Source organism: Canis lupus, chromosome 15, assembly GCF_003254725.2.
Source record: "Canis lupus dingo isolate Sandy chromosome 15, ASM325472v2, whole genome shotgun sequence".
Taxonomy (NCBI): Eukaryota; Metazoa; Chordata; class Mammalia; order Carnivora; family Canidae; genus Canis; species Canis lupus.
Genome location: NC_064257.1, coordinates 3,570,018 through 3,592,540, shown reverse-complemented (window position 1 = coordinate 3,592,540; position 22,523 = coordinate 3,570,018). Strand labels below are relative to the sequence as shown.

At 41.8% G+C, this 22,523-nt stretch overlaps 1 protein-coding gene across 1 annotated transcript in view; it reads left to right on the top strand.

The window, feature by feature from the left end:
- Positions 1-22,523, top strand: part of MACF1 (microtubule actin crosslinking factor 1) — a 233,078-nt gene that overhangs the window by 54,472 nt on the left and 156,083 nt on the right. Inside the window, 13 exon segments of the mRNA XM_049093947.1 lie at positions 11,986-12,152; positions 13,175-13,287; positions 13,392-13,498; positions 13,911-14,030; positions 14,182-14,277; positions 14,918-15,045; positions 15,129-15,222; positions 15,425-15,579; positions 16,379-16,655; positions 18,420-18,548; positions 19,397-19,474; positions 20,086-20,247; positions 22,040-22,144. Of these exon segments, the coding sequence (XP_048949904.1) occupies positions 11,986-12,152; positions 13,175-13,287; positions 13,392-13,498; positions 13,911-14,030; positions 14,182-14,277; positions 14,918-15,045; positions 15,129-15,222; positions 15,425-15,579; positions 16,379-16,655; positions 18,420-18,548; positions 19,397-19,474; positions 20,086-20,247; positions 22,040-22,144 (1,731 nt within the window).

Sequence of the window (22,523 nt, the reverse complement as noted above, 5' to 3'; positions counted from 1 at the left end):
TGTCATCGCTCACCTGCTTGATAACCCAGCAGAAAGGAACTGTGAGAAGTCAGTGAGCCAACTGGTGGAATTTCCGAGGACAGCATCCTGCAGCAGCAGGGCTGTGCTGCTGCCTTTGCAAGGAGAGGCTGCAGTGGGGAAAGGGGGGACTCGGTTTGGACATCGGAGCAGCACTTTCCCCAGAACAGACCACCCCACCACCAACGCAGAGACTCAAAACCACCATTCAGAGGGCTGGTGTCGGGGGGCAGGAACCATGGCTATTTGCAGCACCCCTCACACAGGCTCCTGGATTGCAGAACCTTCTGTTCCTTCATCCCTGCTGGACCAGTCAAGAGGCCACAGATGCACAGAACCCCCCAGCGTGGGCCGAGTCCCCCCCCAGGGTCCCAGACTGCCTACTTCTCAGAGTGATTTATCCATCAGCGGCAGGACTGTGAGCATTTTGCCCTCCTCCTCTGGTTATGGCAGTGATGGGCCACATTTACGTGGGGCTCAACCTAGAGACACAGAACCTGAAAAGACCTCTACATCCTTCTCGGAGGAGGATGGCACCCTTTCTTTGGAGGCAAGTCATGCCCCATTGTGGGGTCTGGAAGAGGTGGGTGGGCTACGTTCACATTTGGATTCCTGGCCCTCAAACTTATTAAAGTGGAGTGTGCTAAGTGGCGAGGATCTTGGTGCTTCTTTGCAAGCTTACCTGCATCACGTACCAGGAGTTAGTGACTGGGTTTGGCAAACGGAGTCTGTTTAAGGTCTGCCCCTTGATGCTTGAAACCAAGTCTTTTGTTGTCTTTAGGGAATCCCTGATTCCAGGTAACCACGCAGCATAATTACTCGAGCTATCTGGTGGGGTTATCTTTCAACGTGCCGTGCTAGGTACCACTTAACTTTCTCAGGCAGGTCTGTTTATCAGCTTCCCTGCTACAGGAAGTTGTGGTGTAGTAGAAAGGATGAGAGGAGGCCTGGCTGCACCTGCTAAGTGAGTGTGGGAGGCGTGGAGGGTGTTGAAGGGATTCGGGGAGAGATGGCTCTCACCGACGTGATTGTTCTTCCCTGGAGAGTGATGTTCCTAGGAGCTGATTTAATCCTGCTCCTGTGGGGATGCTGCTAATGACAACACCCATCCGATATTCATACAGGTGGAGAGGGGCAATCTTCCTTTGGTTCCTAACTCCAGCATTAGAGGAGAAGCGCACAGAATTATCTGGAGATTGCTCCAGGGAGGGGAGTTAGGGTAGTTTAAAGGTTCAAGGCTAGAAAAAGTTTGTGTTCTTGTTGGACTTTTGTTTGTGAGGTATATATTGAGGCATAGGTGGCTGTGGTGATGATGGTGGGTGCTGTGAATGCTTTCAGGGTCAAGGAGGAAGTAGACATTCAAGAGATCTACTCACTGAGAGGGGAAGAAGACCCAGCAAGACACTGGGTGGCACAGGGTCTGGATGTAAGCATGTGATTGTGTGGGTGACTGAAGTTATAATTCACCAATGATTGAAAAACTTGGGGATCCCTGGATGGCTCAGCGGTTTAGCGCCTGCCTTCAGCCTGGGGCATGATCCTGGAGTCCCGGGATCGAGTCCCACGCCAGGCTTCCTGCATGGAGCCTGCTTCTCCCTCTGCCTGTGTTTCTGCCTCTCTCTCTCTCTCTCTGTCTCTCATGAATAAATAAATAAAATCTTTAAAAAAAGAAAAAAGAAAAACTTTTGTTGGCATGTCAGCTTCTGCCCCAGAAGAAATAAAAGCTTTAGGATCAGCAGCAAATGGTGGGAGATGAAGGAGGGCATTTCCTTGCTAAGGCTGTGGCCAGCTGCCCTGGTGTCTGCAAAGCCAGGATGTAGCCTACATAGTGATGCCCTGCTTACCAGCCAACAGCATGAGGCTGAGTAGAGACACAATCTCTTATGCTTGATCTGTGTTTAAAATGTTCTCTTTGGGGATGAATTGCTCCATGGATAGGCTCATGTCAGTGCCCTTTGATATTACAGAGTTTAGAGACTCTCAACAGCTGGAGGGAAGTGTGGCCATTGAAAATACTCATTATATGGTTGGGCAAGGCCTCCACCAGTAGACTTTTCCATATAAAAATGTGTGTTGGGGGCAGGGAGGAAGGGAGAGAGAGAAGATAGGAAGGAAAGCAATGGAGGCTGCTAGGGTGGAGTGTACGAGTATTTGAGCTCTTACCTTTGTGTGTGTGGAATGGATACAGAGCAGTTTTGCTGAGCTGATTGCTCTTTTGGTACCTTTGGCATGAAAGTTGAAGTTCGGAGGCACCATAATGTTTTCGGAAACATGCTTTTAAGTAAGTGTAAGATTTTTAGAAAGTTTGGAGTGTAAAATTTGAAGGAACTCCTAGTGGAAATCAATTCTAGGTAACAGACCATAGGGGACCAGGCAGTTTTAGTCTGGGGTCTCCACTCTGAGAAGGGAAAGATCTGAATAACCCTGGGCAGAGTCTCAAGGAAAAGATTGGTGGGAGAAACATATTGGACCATGATCTGTAGTTCAGCAGTATTGGCAGCAGGGTGATTCTTTGGCTGTTCAGTTTGTGAGTTAAATTGGTGTGTGGTGTTTTCTGGGCATCCCATCCCTTTTACCCTTTCAGAGCAGACATAGCCGGACCACTCAGTTACAGCCCAGGCTGAAAACCTCAGTGACAGAGCGTCTGCTCAGATGACTGATACATCTCCGAGGGTCCATGTCCGTCGTGTTAAGCAGGAACACAGATTGATCATCTTGTATCACAGATAAGGACTAACTTCTCAAGATTAAGTGTGAAGTCCCTTCAGAATGCAAGTCCTTTAGGCCAGGAGGCATGAAATCCTCACTGGCTCTCACAGGAACTGTCTTAAGGGAGCTGCTCCCTTAGCAGCAGGCTGTTCCCAGGCCTTGAGGACAGCAGTGGCCAGGGAGACAGAGGTGGTATGTCCTGACGCCACAGGCCTTCTGTAAGATGTGGGTGGAGACTCCAGGCAAGAGAACATCAGACAGGAGAGTGTGAGAGCCCAGGGAGGACACAGGGGTCAGAAGAGCAGCTGCTGGTCATACTCCAGCTCCTTCCTAAAGAGGAGACAGTTGGCAGTTCCACGGAGTTGATTTTCTTGGTTTGCTTTTTTGTGCTTGTTTTGTTTTAAATATGTCAGAGTAGTAACCCTCCTCGGGAAAGGGTCTGTCCTTGGCATAACTCAGGCTGCATCGTCTTTCCTGTTGATCCACCCAGGGCATATTGATGGCCATGGGACCAGGCTGTGGCTGGATGAACTTCGCCATGGGTTCCGTTTCTTTTTGGGATAGAGAGAAATGAATGGGAACTGATTCTGATTCTTGCTGAGTGTGGGTATTAGATAAGTGAAGACAAAAGGTCTCCTTTCCTATTCACCTGTGATAGTTGATCCTTCCCTTGTCAGGAAATAGTTAATGCAGAAATAGGATGACAGGGACCAGCTAACAAAAAATGTTTTTCAGAATGCTAAGTGGCCTAGGATTTGGAGCTGAGCGGGAGTGTCAGGCACAGACCTTCTCTCAGGAGGACTCCCTACCCCCAGCTGCCATCGATATACATGATGCCTGGCTTACTGGAACAAGGAAAATTACTGAAAATCCCTTCCCCCCTCCCTGTCTTGGCTCCCATGCCAGTCTCCTGTCCACACTGTTGGCGGGTTCTGTCAAATGAAGAATCTGGCTGTATACCAGTGTCCTTGCCACAAAACTTTAGAGTCCCTACAATGAATAGTAAGATAACACTGGAGGCTAGAAGTGATGAGAGGGAAATTGGTTGGTATATTAGTTTCTGGGCTCAGCCTTTTTAGTTTACAAGTATCCCTTTCCCATTTCTCCTCTTTAATTACAGGGAGTTATTTTACTAATATTGGCTTTGTATTGCAAGAAGAAAGCAAAATTAACCAGATCATCCTATTAGAAGAATGTAACAGTTAAAGTCAAGTGTTTTGTATAAGAAAGGACTTCCTTCTTTTTCAAAAATTATTACTAAAGAATCATCATGAATTTTAGATATAACATGGTGGTATGGTTATGTTAAAAAGAGTCCTCCTGATTTAGGGACGCCTGGTTGGCTCAGTTAGTAGAGCATGTGACTCCCTATCTCAGGGTTGTAAGTTCAAGTCTCATGTTGGGTATAGAGATTACTTAAAAAATAAAAAAAAGAAAAAGAAAAAGCACCTTTCTTATTGGGGTGCCTCACTGACTCAATTGATAGAGTGAATGACTCTTGATCTTGGGGTTCCAAGTTTGAGCCCCATATTGGGAATAGAGAGTACTTAAAAATAAAATCTTTTTTTAAGGGAAAAAACAGTCATGTTTCAGAGATGCTTACTGAAGTGTTTATGGAAGAAATGCCATGGGTGTGGGTTTGCTTCATAATAATAGGGGAGGGTGAAGTGGGAAGAGGGTAGATGAAACAAGATTAGCCTTGAGTTGAAATGGCTGAAACTGGGTGATGAGTACCTAGGAGTTCAATACAGTATTTAGTTTCTTTTTGCATGCATTTGAAATTTTCCATTTCAAATGGAAAGTTAAGAAAAATAGTGGTAATTATTGTATAATACGTATTCTGAAAAAGGATGTAATACTGTACAAGTAAGGCGGTTAAGAGTGTGGAGCCAGATTGGCAGTTTGAATTCCATCTCTAATACTTGCTAGCAGTGACCTTGGGGCAAGTTACTTAACTTCTCTGTGATACAGTTTCCTTATTTGTAAATTGAGGATAAGAGTAGAATATACTTTGTAGAGTTGTGAGAATTTTATGTATTAGCTCAAACAATGCTAGTTATTAGTATTATTTAAAAAGTCCCTACCAGGGATCCCTGGGTGGCGCAGCGGTTTGGCGCCTGCCTTTGGCCCAGGGTACGATCCTGGAGACCCCGGATCGAGTCCCACGTCGGGCTCCCGGTGTATGGAGCCTGCTTCTCCCTCTGCCTATGTCTCTGCCTCTCTCTCTCTCTCTCTCTCTCTCTCTGACTATCATAAATAAATAAAAATTAAAAAAAATAAAAAATAAAAAGTCCCTACCAAATAAGAAAAAGGTAAACACCCTCATAGAAAAATAAGGGGAAAACCCAGGAATAAGAAATTCACACAAAAGGCAGCCCAGTTGCCTCATATTCAGGTCTTTCTCTCTAGTAATCAAAGATGTGAATATCAAAACCAGTTAGCAATTTATTCCCATTAGAAAATAAAGTCTGAAAATCCCAAGTGCAGATGAGGGTATAGAGTGATGGAAAATCTCTTTGCACCCTGTGTGTGGAGGTATAAAATAGAACTGATATTCGGAGAGCAGCATACCAATATTTAGTAGAATTGAAGGATCCCGATATTTTATGACCTAAGATTTCCTTCAAAAGCCCTCCAAGACTCTGAATTTGAATGCTGAAAGGAACACCCCTTGACCATTACCTAACTCAGATGTTGGTAATAAACGCAGCTGTCGTTAGAGCCCTCTAACTAGCCAAGCATGTTGTGAACGACTGCACCGGGCCCTCACCTGCTCCTCAGGTGGAAGTTTTCAGTCCGATGCCCTCTCTGTCATGGCATGAGTTCATCTAGAAACTTCAGGACATGAGAATCAACTATTTGCTCACTACTTCTAGTCCCATTCTCTGAGACTTATCTAAACTTACAAGGTCCAAACTTCACAGCCTAATCTTCCAACCCTCTATAATCTATCTAATCTTCTCTCCTGTGTCAATTTTCCTCTTGAACCTACCTATCTTAATGGATCAACCCCTCAATTGTCTATTCCAGTTTCAACTTATTTCAACTTCTAGTCTTTGTTTACATCTACTTTCTACCTATAATTCTTACCTTCTTTCTCTTTGTCTATTCTATATCCTTTAAGGATAAGTTTAAATCATACTTTTTTTTTTTTTTAATCACTCTAACCCATACTAACTTTTCATTCTGCTGAGATCCTCTGCTGGATATCACTATTAGTAAATAGTATTATGGTTGCTTTTTTGGGGCCTTCAGCATAACCTACCACATATGGTACATACAAGAAAAGAGGGATCCCCTTTGTATTTGACCTTTTATAAAGTTTTTCTTGTTATTGGGCTCCCAGTGAAATTACAGTCAGTTCATGAAAAATGATGAATGAATTTGTGTCACCATCTGGCTAGTTCAGTCGATATCAACTTTTATAGAGATCAACCCACATAATTGGTTAAACAAAAAAGAGAGACAAAGAAACCTAAGACAGTTTTAGTTATATTGTTTCTGAGAATATAAGCATCCTAATTTGAAGCGTTGAATGTATTGTGTATAAGTCTTAATCACATTAGAAGTTTAAAAAAATAATTCACATCACTTATAAAAACACACACAGCAAGTGTTCATATTATAGAAATCATAAATAAATACCAATAGGATGAATGAATGGGGAAAAAAACCCTAATCCAGTGTTATACAACTGTATTCCTGTGACTGGGGATAAAATTTCCAGTAGCAACATGGATCCAGAAAGGTACCATTGTGTCTCAGAAATCTTAATAAGAAATAAAGACAATGTTTTCTAGACTATTCACTCAAAAAGTAGTTTATTTTTTTTAAGTAGCTTTATTGATGAAAAAACATTGATGCCAAAGATGCATGTAAAGAGTTTGAATAACATGGTTTTATGAAATGTAAAAGTAGAAAATACATTAATTTGAATTTTAAAAAATTTTATTTAAATTCCAGTTAGTTATCATACAATATAATATTAGTTTTGGGTGTATCATACAGTAATTCAACGCTTCATATAACACCTGTGTTCATCACAGCAAGTGACATTAATTCTAAATTAATGCATTAGATACACTGCTTAATTTTAAATATGTATATATACATAAATAACCTTCTAAAAGTTTATATATTCAAGAGGACCAGAGAGCTTCCCTTTCTCCGTTCCTCTCTCCCATCCATCTATTATCATTTGGGAAAATTGGGAAAGGCCTTATATTTGGGATAGTCTTATTTTAGCCAGATAGGGTGGCCATCACCTAAATTCTTTGAAGACAAGCATGTCTATTTTTTTTATTTCCCTCTTTTCACCTGGATAACTTCTATTTATATCTTGAAACTGAGCATAAATGTCATCCCAGAGAGGTTCCTTGGCCTTGCTAGTCTGGATTGCTTGCTTACCTCTGTCCCATCATTCACCCCTCTCCTCTGTGAGGCATACTGCTAAATTGCTTGGGCTTGAGGCCTGAGGTTGTGCTTTTTATCTTGAGAAACCAAGAACTTAAACATAGCTTCTAGAAAGAATATAGTGGTTGTCAAGGAACAACAGAATAAATAATTGGTGTTAGACTTTTTTTTTTTTTTTAAGATTTTATTTTCTTAAAGTAATCTCTACCCCTGACATGGGGCTCAAACTCACAATCTTGAGATCAGGAGTCCCATGCTCTAATGAGTGAGCCAGCCAGGAGCCCCAGTGTTTGACCTTTTTATTTTGAAATACCAAGAACTTAACCACAGTTCCTAGAATATAGTGGTTGTCAAAGAAGTAACAGAATGAACAAATGGTGTTTGACTTTGTTCTTCTCCGTGGTATCTGGAATACTGTTAAGCACAGATGATGTTGTTCAATAAATACTTATTGAATTATTAGGAACACACTAAGTTTCTAGATATACCTCAGAGAAGGAATTAATCAAGGTTTGGGAAATGTGGGTTGAAAGACAATTCAGGTAGACATGCATAGTCTCTGGGATGGTGTTGAGGCTGTCCTCTCCAGATGGCTTCTTCTTAAACATTCAGATGAGATGGGTTGCATGGATGGTACAGTCATTTGGGTGTCTGACTCTTGGTTTCAGCTCAGGTCATGATCTCAAGGTTGTGGGATCAAGCCCCCTGTCAGGCTACACACCCAGGTGGAGAGTCTGTTAAAGTTTCTCTCTGCCTCTCCCTTCCCTGGCTTGCTTGGGCTTGCTCACTCTTTCTCAGATAAATACATACATACATACATACATACATACATACATAAAGTAAGTAAGTAAGTAAGTAATAAAAAAATAAAATAAAATGATAAAATAAAATAAAATAAAATAAAATAAAACCCAGATAAGGGAGAAAGCTCCTTGACGCTGAAGCCAGGATTCTGCATTTGGGAGATTAAGTTAAAGCTTCTGTTTAGCCCCAAGGACAGCACTGTGCACTCCATGTGGGAACATTCCATGAAGAGATGGACAAAAGCCCAATTTAATTACTGAGATGGTTGTGATGATAATCCCATTTTTCTCATCCAGTTCACAGTCTAGGAAGGGCCCTAATCCAAATAGAGTATTTTTCCTTTCCCTGAGGGATCCAGACATTTCCCTGTCTCATTATCGCTGTGTAGGGAATCTGAAGTAAAGCTGTTGGGATCCCTGGGTGGCGCAGCGGTTTGGCGCCTGCCTTTGGCCCAGGGCACGATCCTGGAGACCCGGGATCGAATCCCACGTCGGGCTCCCGGTGCATGGAGCCTGCTTCTCCCTCTGCCTGTGTCTCTGCCTCTCTCTCTCTCTGTGACTATCATGAATAAATAAATAAAATCTTTAAAAAAAAAAAAAAAAAAATGAAGTAAAGCTGTTCATTGAACTATTTTTGGTGCAATATACAAGATACTATGATTGGCAGATAGGATGCCATCCAAGATTGACTGTAGTTGTATTGGACATACAATACTAATTAATCAAATGTAATTTTTTTGAATAAAGAACCCAGATACTCAAATTTTTTCTTGTTTATTCAAATTCTATTCCTTTTCACTTCAGCATATCCTGTTCCTGACCGTGTTTTGCTTTAATATGTATGTGAAATGGCTGCAGTGGAAGTGCTAGGATCTGTCAGTGGTGGGTGGTATATAGCCACTGAAATAAGCATCTCAAAGTGTTGTTAAGGAGAAGCAATAGAATTGGTAGTAGGGAGGGACTGTTTTCATTGGAGTCACAGGATGATGGCTTGGGTACCATGATCCATTGTTTTGGGCCCTCCATTTTGCAACTATGTACATTCCTTTTTAAGCATACTTGGAGTTGACTGGGTTTTAGGGGATTGACTTACAGTGATCATACTTGCTAGAGATTAACTGATATAAATTAATTAATTTATAATATGAGTTGTAACTGCCAAGTGGTACAGTATTAGACCACTCAGTGTATCTTGTTGCTTTAAGATATCTGTATCGTGAGCAAATACTAATCTAAAGGTTGTTAGGTGAACATGGATTCAGAGCAAAGACACGGTGGGTAGAATGGATAGGTTTGTAGGGTGATCTCACTAACTGGAATCATCAAAGTTTGGCAGCCTGATTTCTCCTGTAGAAATGCACTTATCAAGGGGATGAGAGTCCTGGAATCTACTAGTTAGACCACCATTTTGCCATTACAGTCTTGGCGGCATCATGCATTGATTTCCCCTTTCTAGACTCCATGCAGACTACCCATACTCTTGTTCCCTTAGTCTTTCTTCAGACACCTTAGTGATATTTAGTTGTCTTCAGCTTTCCTAATAGAGTATTAAAGTTCCTGGCCCTGTGTTTTTCTGAATTTAGAATATCTTCACCTGATATTTAATCTTATCTACTAGGACTTGAGTTTATAAATTTAACATTCAAAGACTGGGAAGTGACCTATTGTTGATTGCCCCCTTGTACTGATCACCAGGGAGGCTACTCCTTTCACAGTGCCACACCTGATGGAGATAGCTGAGAGACAGGTGTTCTACTAACATGCCTGCGCCTTCCCTGCCCAAAACACCTGGCCCCAAAATTGTGCTGGGCATGCTGTTTTCTTATGATGGGAAAGAAATGCACATACCCTAGGCATATTACCTATATCACTTTATTTCATCCTTATAATGACACTATGAGAAAGTTATTTTCTATTTTAAATATGGGGAAGATAGAGACAGCCTGAATGGCTCAGCGGTTTAGTGCCTCCTTCAGCCCAGGGCGTAATCCTAGAGACCCGGGATCGAGTCCCACATCGGGCTTCCTGCATGGAACTTGCTTCCCCCTCTGCCTATGTCTCTGCCTCTCTCTCTCTCTCTCTCTCTCTCTCTCTCTCTCTCTCTGTGTGTGTGTCTCTCATGAATAAATAAATAAAATCTTTAAAAAAAAATATGGAAAAAAAATATGGGGAAGATAGGGTGCAAAAAGCTTAAGTAATTTGCCTGAGGTTACATTCCTGCTAAGTACCTCCTCTCAAATGCATGTCTCTCTGACTCAAAGGCTTAGTTATTAGTTACTCTGTCTTATTGAGAAAGGTTATTTTGTAGCTCTCATTATAAAAGTAAAATATGTTCATTATTTAAAGTCTGAAGAAAGGTAAAAAGAAAATTATCCATAGTCCCACTCCAGGAGAGACAACCATTGTTGATGTTAGTTCAAACTTGTTTGGTTATACTACACACTGTTTTGAATTTACTAATAAGTAAGTTTGCAGAGTTCTAGGTGGGCCTTACCCCAAAATATGTTCGTTTATCTTATTTTTTTACATTTGTTTATTGTTTTATTTTTAAACTAAGTGATTATATTAAGCATGTAAATATCCAGCATATGACCAGCACAATACTAGGTGTGTGGGTGATATATGGAAGCACTGTGATCGCTGAGTCTCAGAGTTAGAGGTTGTTTCTTCTACAATATCCCCACTTCTGCTTGAACACACCATGTTGAGGAACTCTTCCTCATAGGGGCTGCCTGGAATTTTAGATAGTTCTGACTATGAAGATGTGGTACTGGCTCCTCAGGAAACCTATAGTCTAGGGGAGATAAGATAAAATGTATGAAATAAAAGCCAATAATTAAAGATAACATTTAATATTATGTGGGAGTAAGAGTTGAAGGAAGAGCCATCATCCATGCAAGGAAGAGCACACATAGCCCTGTGTTTGGACTAGGTCTTTACTATATAATCTTGTTGGTTATCACAGCAATCCCGAGACAGTCCTAAAACCTTGTCTCAGGTATTATTCCCACTTTATAGATGTTATGACTGAGGTGTTATGAGCTTACAGTTGGTGAAGTTGATGAAGTTGACATTTAAGCCCGGGTCTGCATGGAACCAAAGGCATGGATTTCCTTCTGTACCACAGAATCTTCTCTCTAAAGTAGTTCCTTTGCTAGATTTGGCAGTTTCATAAAATAAAGTTTTTTTCTTGTAAAAATGCACACATATAAAAAAAATTGGAAAATATAAACATCACCTCTAATGCTACCATTTAGAGATACCTGTGATGACTGGTTTCGTGTCTTTCTCTCTTGTACTTACCCTTATTTACTCTCATGTACACATGTGCATTTACCACATGCCCTCTGCATATGTATGTGTATTTATATACATATGACTATATACTTAGGTAGTCAGTATATCTTTTATACAAACCACTATCATTGTATATTATTTTGTATTCTTTTTCTTTTCATGAAATATGGTGATCATTTTCCCGTATCCTTAATATTGGGACAGATATATAAAAGGTAAAATACTTTTTTAACTCCTACAAAGACATCTACCATGTGTACGTGCTCTTAATTTGTAACCAATCAATCCTTTATTAGAGTTGAAGCTCTACAGTTTTTACTGTAATGTTTATCATATTTTGATAAGCATTCTGGTATAAACTTTTTTGTGTGTGTATCTCTGATGGTTTCCTATTGTGTATGTGTATTTTAAGACTTTTGATTCAAAAACTGCCATCTGGAGGAGTTCTGTCGTGTGGACTCTCCCTCACCTGTGTGGTGTGTGAGAATTGGGGTTGGGTGTTCTCTCCAGTACTGAACAGTGTCATTACAAAAAACTCTCCCTGTTCTTGATAGGTGAAAAATGACCTCTTTTGGGGTTTTAACTTGCATCCCTTTGACAACCAAAGAGAATGAATGTGTGTTGCAGTTGTCATCTCAAGCTCTGCCAACCTTGGATCTCCCAAGAGCCATGTGTATGAAGAAGAGAAGGCCCGAAGGCTTCATCTTATTTATACTAAAGTGCTCTGTGTCCGATTTGTTGACAGATCTCTGACATCTACATTAGTGGAGAGTCAGGGGACATGTCAGCCAAGGAGAAGCTGCTCTTGTGGACCCAGAAGGTGACAGCTGGCTACACAGGGATCAAATGTACCAACTTTTCCTCTTGCTGGAGTGATGGGAAGATGTTCAATGCACTTATTCACCGATACAGGTAAATGCAGTAGAAGTTCACTGTTCCTAGAGGGGCTTCTCACCTTGCTTGAAATGAGTTATAATGCTGTTTTTCCCCTCAACCAAGAATCAAGACTCTGGTTCATGTTACTCATTTAGAAAAGGAATATATAAGGCAGCCCAGGTGGCTCAGCGGTTTAGAGCTGCCTTTGGCCCAGGGTATGATCCTGGAGACCTGGGATCGAGTCCCATGTCGGGCTCCCTGCATGGAGCCTGCTTCTCCCTCTGCCTGTGTCTTTGCCTCTTTCTGTCTCTCTCTGTGTCTCTCATGAATGAATGAATGAATGAATATTTAAAAAATAAAAAATGAATATATATTGAACCTCTACTGTTCTAGCACTGGGTACAAATAACAGTAAACAAAATAGCTTTTGTTTACTGGAAAGCTCTTGCTTTCCCAGAGCTTATTTGTTTGTTAGGCAACAAACACATAAATACATGGTGTTATATGACGGGGAGTACAATGGAGGAGTAGAAAGTGATGGGGTTTGTTATATTTTGGACAGGGTAGCTGGAGATTGACTCTTTGACTAGGGTATTGGAGCAGAGCTGTAAAGGAACAAGCCATGCAGGCCTTCTAGGGTCAGAGTACTTCACTGGGAGGAAACAGCAAGTGCAGAGGGCCTGAAGTGGGGCTTACTTGTAGTGGATGAGGAACAGCAGGTGGCTAGAGTGAGAGGAGTGAGGAAGATAGGAATTATGATGACAAAAATAAAAATGCTTGCACTCTTAGTGGTCATAAACACATCCCAATTTTCACTTTCTACTAGGTTATGATTCCAGTGAAATCCAGTCTACTTGCTGTCTGTGTTTAGAGTGAGCGAGCACTGAGTTCCTGGCATGTAATTAAAAATGGAGTTAGTGCTTTTCTAAACCTCTTGCTTTCTGTCTAACACAATCAGTATAGTCCAGTTCTGGGTGCTTCTGAGAGGTTTACTTTGTGTGAACGCATATGTAATGTGTAGATGGTGGCCTTTCATTTGCCTTGGTGGACTTTTACAGACCTGATCTGGTGGATATGGAGAGGGTACAAATCCAAAGTAACCGTGAGAATTTGGAGCAGGCTTTTGAAGTGGCAGAAAGACTGGGGGTCACCCGCTTACTGGATGCAGAAGGTGAGACCTGGCCAGAGTTGAGTATGTTTGGCTTATATTCATTGTCTTTCTCCTGGCAGCTTCCTCTGTTCTGACTAAGAGATTTCTCACCCTGTTTCTCTCAGATGTGGATGTGCCATCTCCAGATGAAAAGTCTGTGATCACTTATGTGTCTTCAATTTATGATGCCTTCCCTAAAGTCCCTGAGGGTGGAGAGGGGATCAGTGCTACGGTAAATGAACACTTTCCCAAAATGCCTTCTGACTTTGATATGTTTGGGTGGAAGTATTAATTAGACCTTATTTTTCAAACACTCACTGTATGCAGAGCACTTTTATACATAGCAAATTGAATCCACAACATCTTTATACATGGTCATTGTCTTTGGTCCCCAGAAATGAGTCTAGATGCTCCTAATTTTATAGCATCCAGCATAGACTATTCTAGTGCCAGAAAATTGAATCCCATCTTGAGAGCCCTTGAGGAGCCCTGAAACTGGACTAAAAGCATTAAGCTGAGCAGCTGTGTAGGCAATTAGAAGAAGGGGGTTTTATGTGGTTGGGGGTAGCCTAAGCTGCTGTCTTCTGTGCTTGTTTTGTATACTGCTAATCAGAAGGTGTATGATATCTACCTTTTGGCAATAGGAAGTAGACTCCAGGTGGCAAGAATACCAAAGCCGAGTGGACTCCCTTATTCCTTGGATCAAACAGCATACATTACTGATGTCTGATAAATCTTTCCCCCAGAACCCTGTTGAACTAAAGGTAAGGTCATGGACTTAAATTGTTTTTTATAAAATTCATTCCTGGGATTAAGTCTCAGAGCTTTTGCTGCTGGCTCCTGAGTGAGGTGGCATAAAAGGTGGGTCAGGTTGCTTATATCCATCTATTCATTTACCAAATGTTAATTTTTTAGGCACTTTATAACCAATATATACACTTCAAAGAAACAGAAATTCTGGCCAAGGAGAGAGAAAAAGGAAGAATTGAGGAATTATATAAATTATTAGAGGTAAGGAAGCTTATCCTTTGCTGATTCTTAGGGTGTGCCTGGTTTGCCTTATTGTTATTTCTTTGTCAGACTGCCTGCATCCTCTTCCCAACCTGGAATGATAACAATAGTCTCAGGGTGACAAACAAGCCTCACTTTTGGTCTCGTCTTGAAAATTTGTGGTAAAGGGGCAGGCAGTATCAACCACCTGTATTTTTAAAGCAGGCTTTTGAAAAATGGCATGCGTTTTTTTCAGAAATATGAGTTTTGTGAATGAGCTTTCTGTTTTTCAAAAGGAAGTAGTTCTTTCACTAAGATGGAAAGACTCTTCCATCCACATTTTGATTCCTAGAGAATTTGAAGCTGTTGATTTGGGCATTGGGCCTTTCTAGAAGGGGGTTATTGAGAGGACAGGAGGATTTATGGAAAACATAGAAGAAATGGAAAGATTTAGAACACGCAGTAGTCCCTATATTTTGGAGGTGGTTTCTCTCACCTCAAGGTGAGCTACTGCTAAATATTCAGGTTCCTCTTATTGGACAATGGAAGTAACTGCAGGTGGCGGGATGAAGAAGCTAGAAGTGAGGTAGTGAGAACGTGTAAAACTGGGCCTGAGGGTCTGTGTTTTTGGACTAAATCAGTGTCTCTGGGTTTTTTTAAGGTGTGGATTGAATTTGGCCGAATTAAACTGCCTCAAGGTTACCACCCAAATGACGTGGAGGAAGAGTGGGGAAAGCTCATCATTGAGATGTTGGAGCGAGAGAAGTCGCTTCGCCCAGCTGTGGAGAGGTGGGCCCAGGGCCTGAAGGTGACCTGATGCTACCTTCCCACTTTGAGCCTGGCATGTGACTATGATGTTTGTCTTATTGTAGGCTGGAATTGCTGCTACAGATTGCAAACAAAATCCAGAATGGTGCTTTGAACTGTGAAGAGAAGCTGACACTAGCTAAGAATACACTGCAGGCTGTGAGTGCTGTCTCTGCTCGTGTCACATGTTCTCCCCTTCTCACTCTCTGCTCTCATGGTCCAGATTACTGATTGGGAAATCCAGCTGTGTCACTTCATCACTTCTGGATGTGCAGTGACCCCCCGTAGCTCCTTGAGTCCTTGTGGGTGGGGCCACTGGCTTTCTCCCACTTCCATTACTCCCTTTCTCTCTCTCTCTCAGGACGCTGCTCACCTGGAATCAGGACAGCCGGTTCAGTGCGAGTCAGATGTCATCATGTACATTCAGGAATGTGAAGGTCTCATCAGGCAGCTGCAGGTGGACCTCCAGATCCTACGGGATGAGAATTACTACCAGCTAGAAGAGCTGGCTTTTAGGTGAGGAACATGGGATTCAGACAGAGGGCTTGCTTACTACTGAGGCTCACAGATGGAGAGTCAGGCTCTGAATCTTGTAATCTGGGTCGGAGGTCAGCATCTTGGTGGGGTTACTAGGGGTATTTGGTGCAGGCAAGTTCTCATGGTGGAGGACAACTTCCCCTTACTGCAGACTCTGTAGTACCTGTAGTACTATAGGAATTCCTAATCATTGTAGTACCTTATAATACCCACACATATTTCAGAGTGACCTGCAGGGATACAGTACCACATCTGGGTTAGAGCTGCTGGTGAGCCAATGCATTATTGTATAGAGAAGAATACCAAGCCCCATAAAGGGGAAGAGGATCATCTAAGTCATGTAATTGGTACAGAGCCGAGACTTAGACTCACATCTTTTGACCCCTTATCCATTGTTCATTCTATTATACTATCCAAAAGTTAATAAACAGAAACTAGTTTGCCTCCTTCCAATTAATACTGCAATTTGGCATTTGCCTCATGAACGATGAAGATACTAATACCTCCTTATGTTCATATAACACTTCTTCTTTTTCAAAACACTTTTTCCTGATATGATCTCATTTTTATTTTTACCTCATCCTTATCAAATGGATAAGGAATATTTTATCTTAAAAAGTGCATTACAGGGGTTTGGGTTGGCCCAGTCGGTGGAGCCTGTGACCTTTGATCTTAGGGTTGTGAGTTCAAGCCCCACGTTGGACATGGAGCCCACTTAAAAAAAGAAAAGTAGGTTACAGATTTAAATCTCGTCCTTTTTTCTCTTCTTACATTTCAGGGTTATGCGCCTGCAGGATGAGCTGGTCACCTTGCGTCTAGAGTGCACAAACTTGTATCGAAAGGGCCATTTCACTTCACTTGAATTGGCTCCACCCTCTACTTTAACCACTACTCATCTTAAGGCAGAACCCTTGACCAAGGGAACCCATTCTTCCTCTACCTCCTGGTTCCGAAAGCCCATGACTCGGGCTGAACTTGTGTCTATCTCCTCCTCTGAAGATGAAGGCAATCTTCGATTTGTGTATGAACTACTGTCTTGGGTAGAAGAAATGCAGGTGGGTGTATGTTCCAAGTACTTAAGCAGTGTATTCAGGTTTTTTTTTTTTTAATTTATTTTTTATTGGTGTTCAATTTACCAACATACAGAATAACCCCCAGTACCCGTCACCCATTCACTCCCACCCCCCGCCCTCCTCCCCTTCTACCACCCTTAGTTCATTTCCCAGAGTTAGCAGTCTTTACGTTCTGTCTCCCTTTCTGATATTTCCCACACATTTCTTCTCCCTTCCCTTATATTCCCTTTCACTGTTATTTATATTCCCCAAATGAATGAGTACATATAATGTTTGTCCTTCTCCGATTGACTTACTTCACTCAGCATAATACCCTCCAGTTCCATCCACGTTGAAGCAAATGGTGGGTATTTGTCATTTCTAATAGCTGAGTAATATTCCATTGTATACATAAACCACATCTTTTTTATCCACTCATCTTTCGATGGACACCGAGGCTCCTTCCACAGCTTGGCTATTGTGGCCATTGCTGCTATAAACATCGGGGTGCAGGTGTCCCTGCGTTTCATTGCATCTGTATCTTTGGGGTAAATCCCCAACAGTGCAATTGCTGGGTCGTAGGGCACGTCTATTTTTAACTCTTTGAGGAACTTCCACACAGTTTTCCAGAGTGGCTGCACCGGTATTCAGGTTTTACTGGATCCGGCAACTTGTCCTAAGGGTGCTAGGTTGCTCTGTGCTCCTTGTGTAAACTCTTAATTGTTGACTCAAGCCCCCTTCACAAATGTTAAACGGGTGGGGTCAGCTCAAATCCTCAGAAATCCCACACCCAATAGCATAGGCTTTTCTGATTTGAAGTTCTATGGGAATCCATTCCCTTTAGCTAACCATGCTCAAAGTGGGTGGAGCTCATGGGAGAGAGTGTAGTCTGTAAATCTTAGTCATCTTTTCAGAAATTTCCTCATTGGCAGAGGAGCTTATTCTTGACTCTTTGTTGTTGGTCTTACCTCTTCAGTTTAAGCAGGGTTGCTGTGTTTCACAAATCTTAGGGGTACTGTTTGCATGTTTTCTAGGTTAGTGGTTCAATTTGATATTGTCCTTATCCTTCTAATCCTTTTGTTTTCTCTTTTTAAGATTTTATTTATTTATTTGAGAGAGAGCATGAGCAGGAGAGAAGCAGAGGGAGAGGGAGAAGCAGACTCCCCACTGAGTAGAGCCCAATGTGGGGCTTGGTCCTAGGACCCCAAGATTATGACCTGAGCTAAAGTCAGACACTTAATAGACTGAGCCACCCAGGTGCCCCATCCTTTTGTTTTCTATTAAATTCTTCCCCATGAAAAAAAAATAAATTCTTCCCCATGTACCAATAAATAAAAACATCCAAGAGAAGCTATTTGTAAATTATCTACCATTGATCAATAGTTGATGCCATGAATGAAGTTTAACATTTTCAGATACTTCTTATATCCATTCTGATTGTGAAATGAAGGGGCTCCATAAAGGAAAATGCCTAAACTATAAAGTTAATCTTCAGCCTGTGGAAACACCTTTCTGGTTGGTAAATTCAGGAATGTATCCCAAAATGCACCAACAGAAGGCTGCCCTTGCTGCAGTAGCTGGTGGGGTCTAGTCTCCAGCCCCTTGGGGGTGACAATGGCATGTTTTCCTATGAGAGGCCATGATGGAGGTGGCTTAGGTCTCCTTTTGCCCAGTCTTCTACCTTCAACCCCCTTGCCCAACATCAATTCTGAAATTTTTCCGTGTTTGCCAATTCAGTCAATTATGTACATATTTTTCCTTTTCCAGATGAAACTAGAACGAGCAGAATGGGGCAATGACCTGCCTAGTGTGGAGTTACAGCTGGAAACACAGCAGCACATCCACACTAGTGTGGAAGAACTGGGCTCAAGTGTCAAAGAGGCCAGGCTGTATGAGGTACGTGCTATTCTGAATCCATTATGAGAAGGTGCAGTGGGGCAGGGCGGGTAATGGAATAGTGTGCATGGTGCAGCTATTTCCGAGGAGAAGTGGGTTCTGCGGGCATCTGGGTGGCTCAGTCAGTTCAGCATCCAACTCTTGATTTCAGCTCAGGTCTTGATCTCAGGGTTGTAAGTTCAAGCCCTGTTTTGGGTTCCATGCTGGGCATGGAGCCTACTTAAAAAAAAAAAATAAAAGGCAAGTAGGGGGCTCTGGAAAAGAATGATAACATGAGCAGCACTTTACAAACAAATTCCCTTTCCACATGAAATGTCTCTTTTGCTCTTTGAAATACCCTTATGAGCAAGGTATTTTTATTAACCTCTTTTTACTAAAAAAAGAATAGTGATATAGAAAGCTAAAGTCAAAATCAGTATGTAGTGGGTGCAGTTTCCAAACACAGGCCCTCTCCCCTAAAACTTTCTGCTCTTTCCACTTCACCTCCTGCCTGCAAGGGAGAGCTGATACAGGGAAACTTCTTCAGTCTCTCCCTCCCTCATTCTGTCTTCCCCATTTGTAATTTTAACTTTCCTCTTCAAAAAAGCAATCGAGTAGTTTGGGTATCATTAGGCATAAGTTTTGCTAGAAACCTCCCAGAGTTACTGGAAGTATCAGATCAGTCAGCTGTATTCACCCCACTGAATTGTCCCTCACCCAGTGCTGCCCCAGGCTTTAAAACCTGACCCAGAGATTTGTTATCTCAACTAACCAGTTCTTATCTGTGTGCAGACATAGTTGAAACCATATTGTACATATAGTTCGCTTACTTTTTCTCTAATGTATCTATTTCATTCCTTTCTTATCAGGGAAAAATGTCCCAAAATTTTCATACCAGTTATGTCGAAACTCTTGGAAAGCTGGAGACACAATATTGTAAACTGAAGGTGAGTTTTGGCTCTTTTATTTTCTTCATGGACAATACAGTTCTTTCCAAACAACTGTCTTCACTAATTCAGAAAGTTTATATGGTTCAGCCCTGTTTTGGTTTTCTGTTATTAGGTTATACCACTTACTTTGTAATTGTTCATATGTATTACGGCATTTTCTGTTTTCTTAGTGGATCAGAAACTACTGCCCCAGAATGGTTTAATTAAGTAGAAACTGCCCTAGTTTCCATGTTTTACCCAGGAGTGGCTGTATGTGTCTTGAGACACCAAAACTAAAAGTTCGAGATTAGTAGGAAGGAGACTCCTCTTCTATGTCTTCTTTGTTCCTGTCTTTTGAGATTGTCCAGGGTAGGACAGGTCTAGGATCATCCTTTATTCAGGGAGCCCCACAAAAGCCTGATGAGTTCTAACTTCTTGCTAGGATTGACCAGGGCTCTGGGAGTCCTGTACCAAACTTGTACTAAATTTGAGTTCAGGTAGGCACACCCAGTGATGAAAAATCAAGGCCAAATTTATTTCTTGGGTTATTCTTTGCTTTGATGCCACATGTGCTGTCTTTTACATGGGAAATCCTGGGAATCTAACTTTGTAATCCTTGCTTTGTCTAGGAAACTTCTAGCTTCCGGATGAGGCACCTCCAGAGCCTGCATAAATTTGTCTCCAGAGCTACAGCTGAGTTGATCTGGTTGAATGAGAAGGAGGAGGAGGAACTAGCATATGATTGGAGTGACAACAATCCCAACATCTCAGCCAAGAGAAATTATTTCTCTGTAAGTCTAGCACAACAGACCTGTCATATTTATGTAATAGCAGAAGGAGATAGAGAGGCTAGTCTATTGAGAACTTGGATTTCTGGATTTGCATTCTGCTTAGGTAGAAATAGGCACCTCCCTATTTAAATGGATCTGCATGTGAGAAGAATACATGGAGAGATGGGAACCTGAGCCCTGGAATGAATTTACGTAGACTGCATTTAGAAAGGAAGTGTCTTGGAGCACCTGGGTGCCTCAGTCAGTTTAAGTGTCTGCCTTTGGCTTAGGTCATGATCCCAGGGTCCCTCTGCTTAGTGGGAGTCTGTTTCTCCCTCTCCCCTCCCCCTGCTCCTTCTCTCTCTCTCTCTCACTCTCTCTCTCTCACACACACACACACACACCCTTGCTCTTAAATAAATTTTTTAAAAAGGCAGCGTCTTGGACAAAGAATATCAATCTGCAAGTTGAATCATTTCAGAATAGCTTTGTGTTTAAGATGATAGGCTTTGCAGTGAAAGAGACCTAGGTTCAAACTCTTACTCCTCTGCTTAACTGGCTTTTTGACCCTTAGCAAGTTATTTAATCTCGGTGGACCTCTCTGTAAAATGGGATAGTAGTACTACTTCAAAGGATTGTGTAAAAGATTGACTAACTAATAAAGGCAAAGCACTTAGTTTGGATCTTAGAAATTGTATAACTGAGGTATACTCTTGGCTTCTCACAAATTCTGAATTCTCTTAAATCCATTTAATAATTTTTTGGTCAGAATTCTTCATTTGTAGAACGGGAAAGAAAATTCGGTATTGGACAATGGTATAATACTTTTTATTCTTTTTTTTTCAGTGAATATAGGTAGGGTCATTTTGTTGCTAAGTGCGGCTTTTTAAGGATTTTATAAATTTTATGCAAATAAGCAGCTTTTTTTTTTAAGATGTATTTATTTATTCATGAGAGACACAGAGAGAGAGAGAGAAGAGAGAGAGAGAGGCAGAGACACAGGCAGAGGGAGAAGCAGGCTCCATGCAGGGAGCTCGATATGGGATTCGATCCAGGATTCCAGGATCACACCCTGGACTGAACGTGGCGCTAAACCGCTGAGCTACTGGGGCTGCCCAGCTTTTTTTTTTTAATTAACACTTACTTTAGATACTTTTTAATTCCATTAGGGTTTAGAAAATATAAACTTCTCCTGGTTGGAGAATGGTAATATGATTCTTCTGTAGTAAAGGAGAAGGAATAGATGCTAGAAGACAGAAAACAGTCTGTCTGAGAATGGGAAGTAGGCTATGGTAAAGATAAAAAGAAAGTGCGTAGGAAGAAGGGATCGGATCTGACAGCAGGGATCAGTACCCAGCTTCATAGAAGAGCAAGCCTCTAAATAGGGTCCCATACTGTTAACATCATGTATAGTCAGTGGAGGGCACTGCAGGCTAATGAAACAGTCTGAGCAAAGCCGGCCAGTCAGTGATTGGGATCTTGGGGTATGTCAGGTACTGTGTTAGGCCAACGGGGACATGAACCAGCTGCTCCTGCCAAGTCACCTCCTTCCTCTGCCTTCAGTGCTCATCCAATGTTCCCCTGCTTCCTTAGGTCTGGCCTAGGTCCCATATCCTTTGTGAATCATTCTCTAGTAATTCTAGCGTTTTTGCTCTTCTCTGAAACCCTCTGGCATGTGCTGTTTACTCCTCTGATTTTGGCACCAACCCCATGTTGTAGGCTCCTTTAAAGTCAGGCAAGGAACACAGCCTTTTCTTTCTTGCTCCTCCCCCTTTAATAGCATTTATTGCATATAATGGAATTCAATTTTCAGGAGTTGACAATGCAGCTGGAGGAGAAACAGGATGTGTTTCGGTCTCTACAAGATACAGCAGAGCTGCTGTCACTTGAGAACCACCCAGCCAAGCAGACTGTGGAGGTATGTGACTTGAGAATGTGTGGGGGTCAAGTGCTCAGAGGTTGTCATTAGAGAGGCATTAAATCTGAGACTTTGTTCTGCTGAAACACCTGGAGGAGGAAGTGTCAGTGATCATTCGTCTTGGATCCTCTCTCTTCATCCCAGCCCGCAAAAGAGTACAGACAAAAGAGAATATGATAAGATACTAGAAGAGCTATTGACTCCTATGAACCATATTTTTTCAAATAAGCATCCAGGCAGATCCTGGTGTGGTGCCTTTGCCCAGAGTAGAGAGAGAGTAGAGGAATCTGGGAGAGATTTATATAGTCCAGGTTTTGCTGATCATTTACAGCTGACTCTTGAACAACCTGGGTTTGAACTGTCTGGGCCCACTTATATG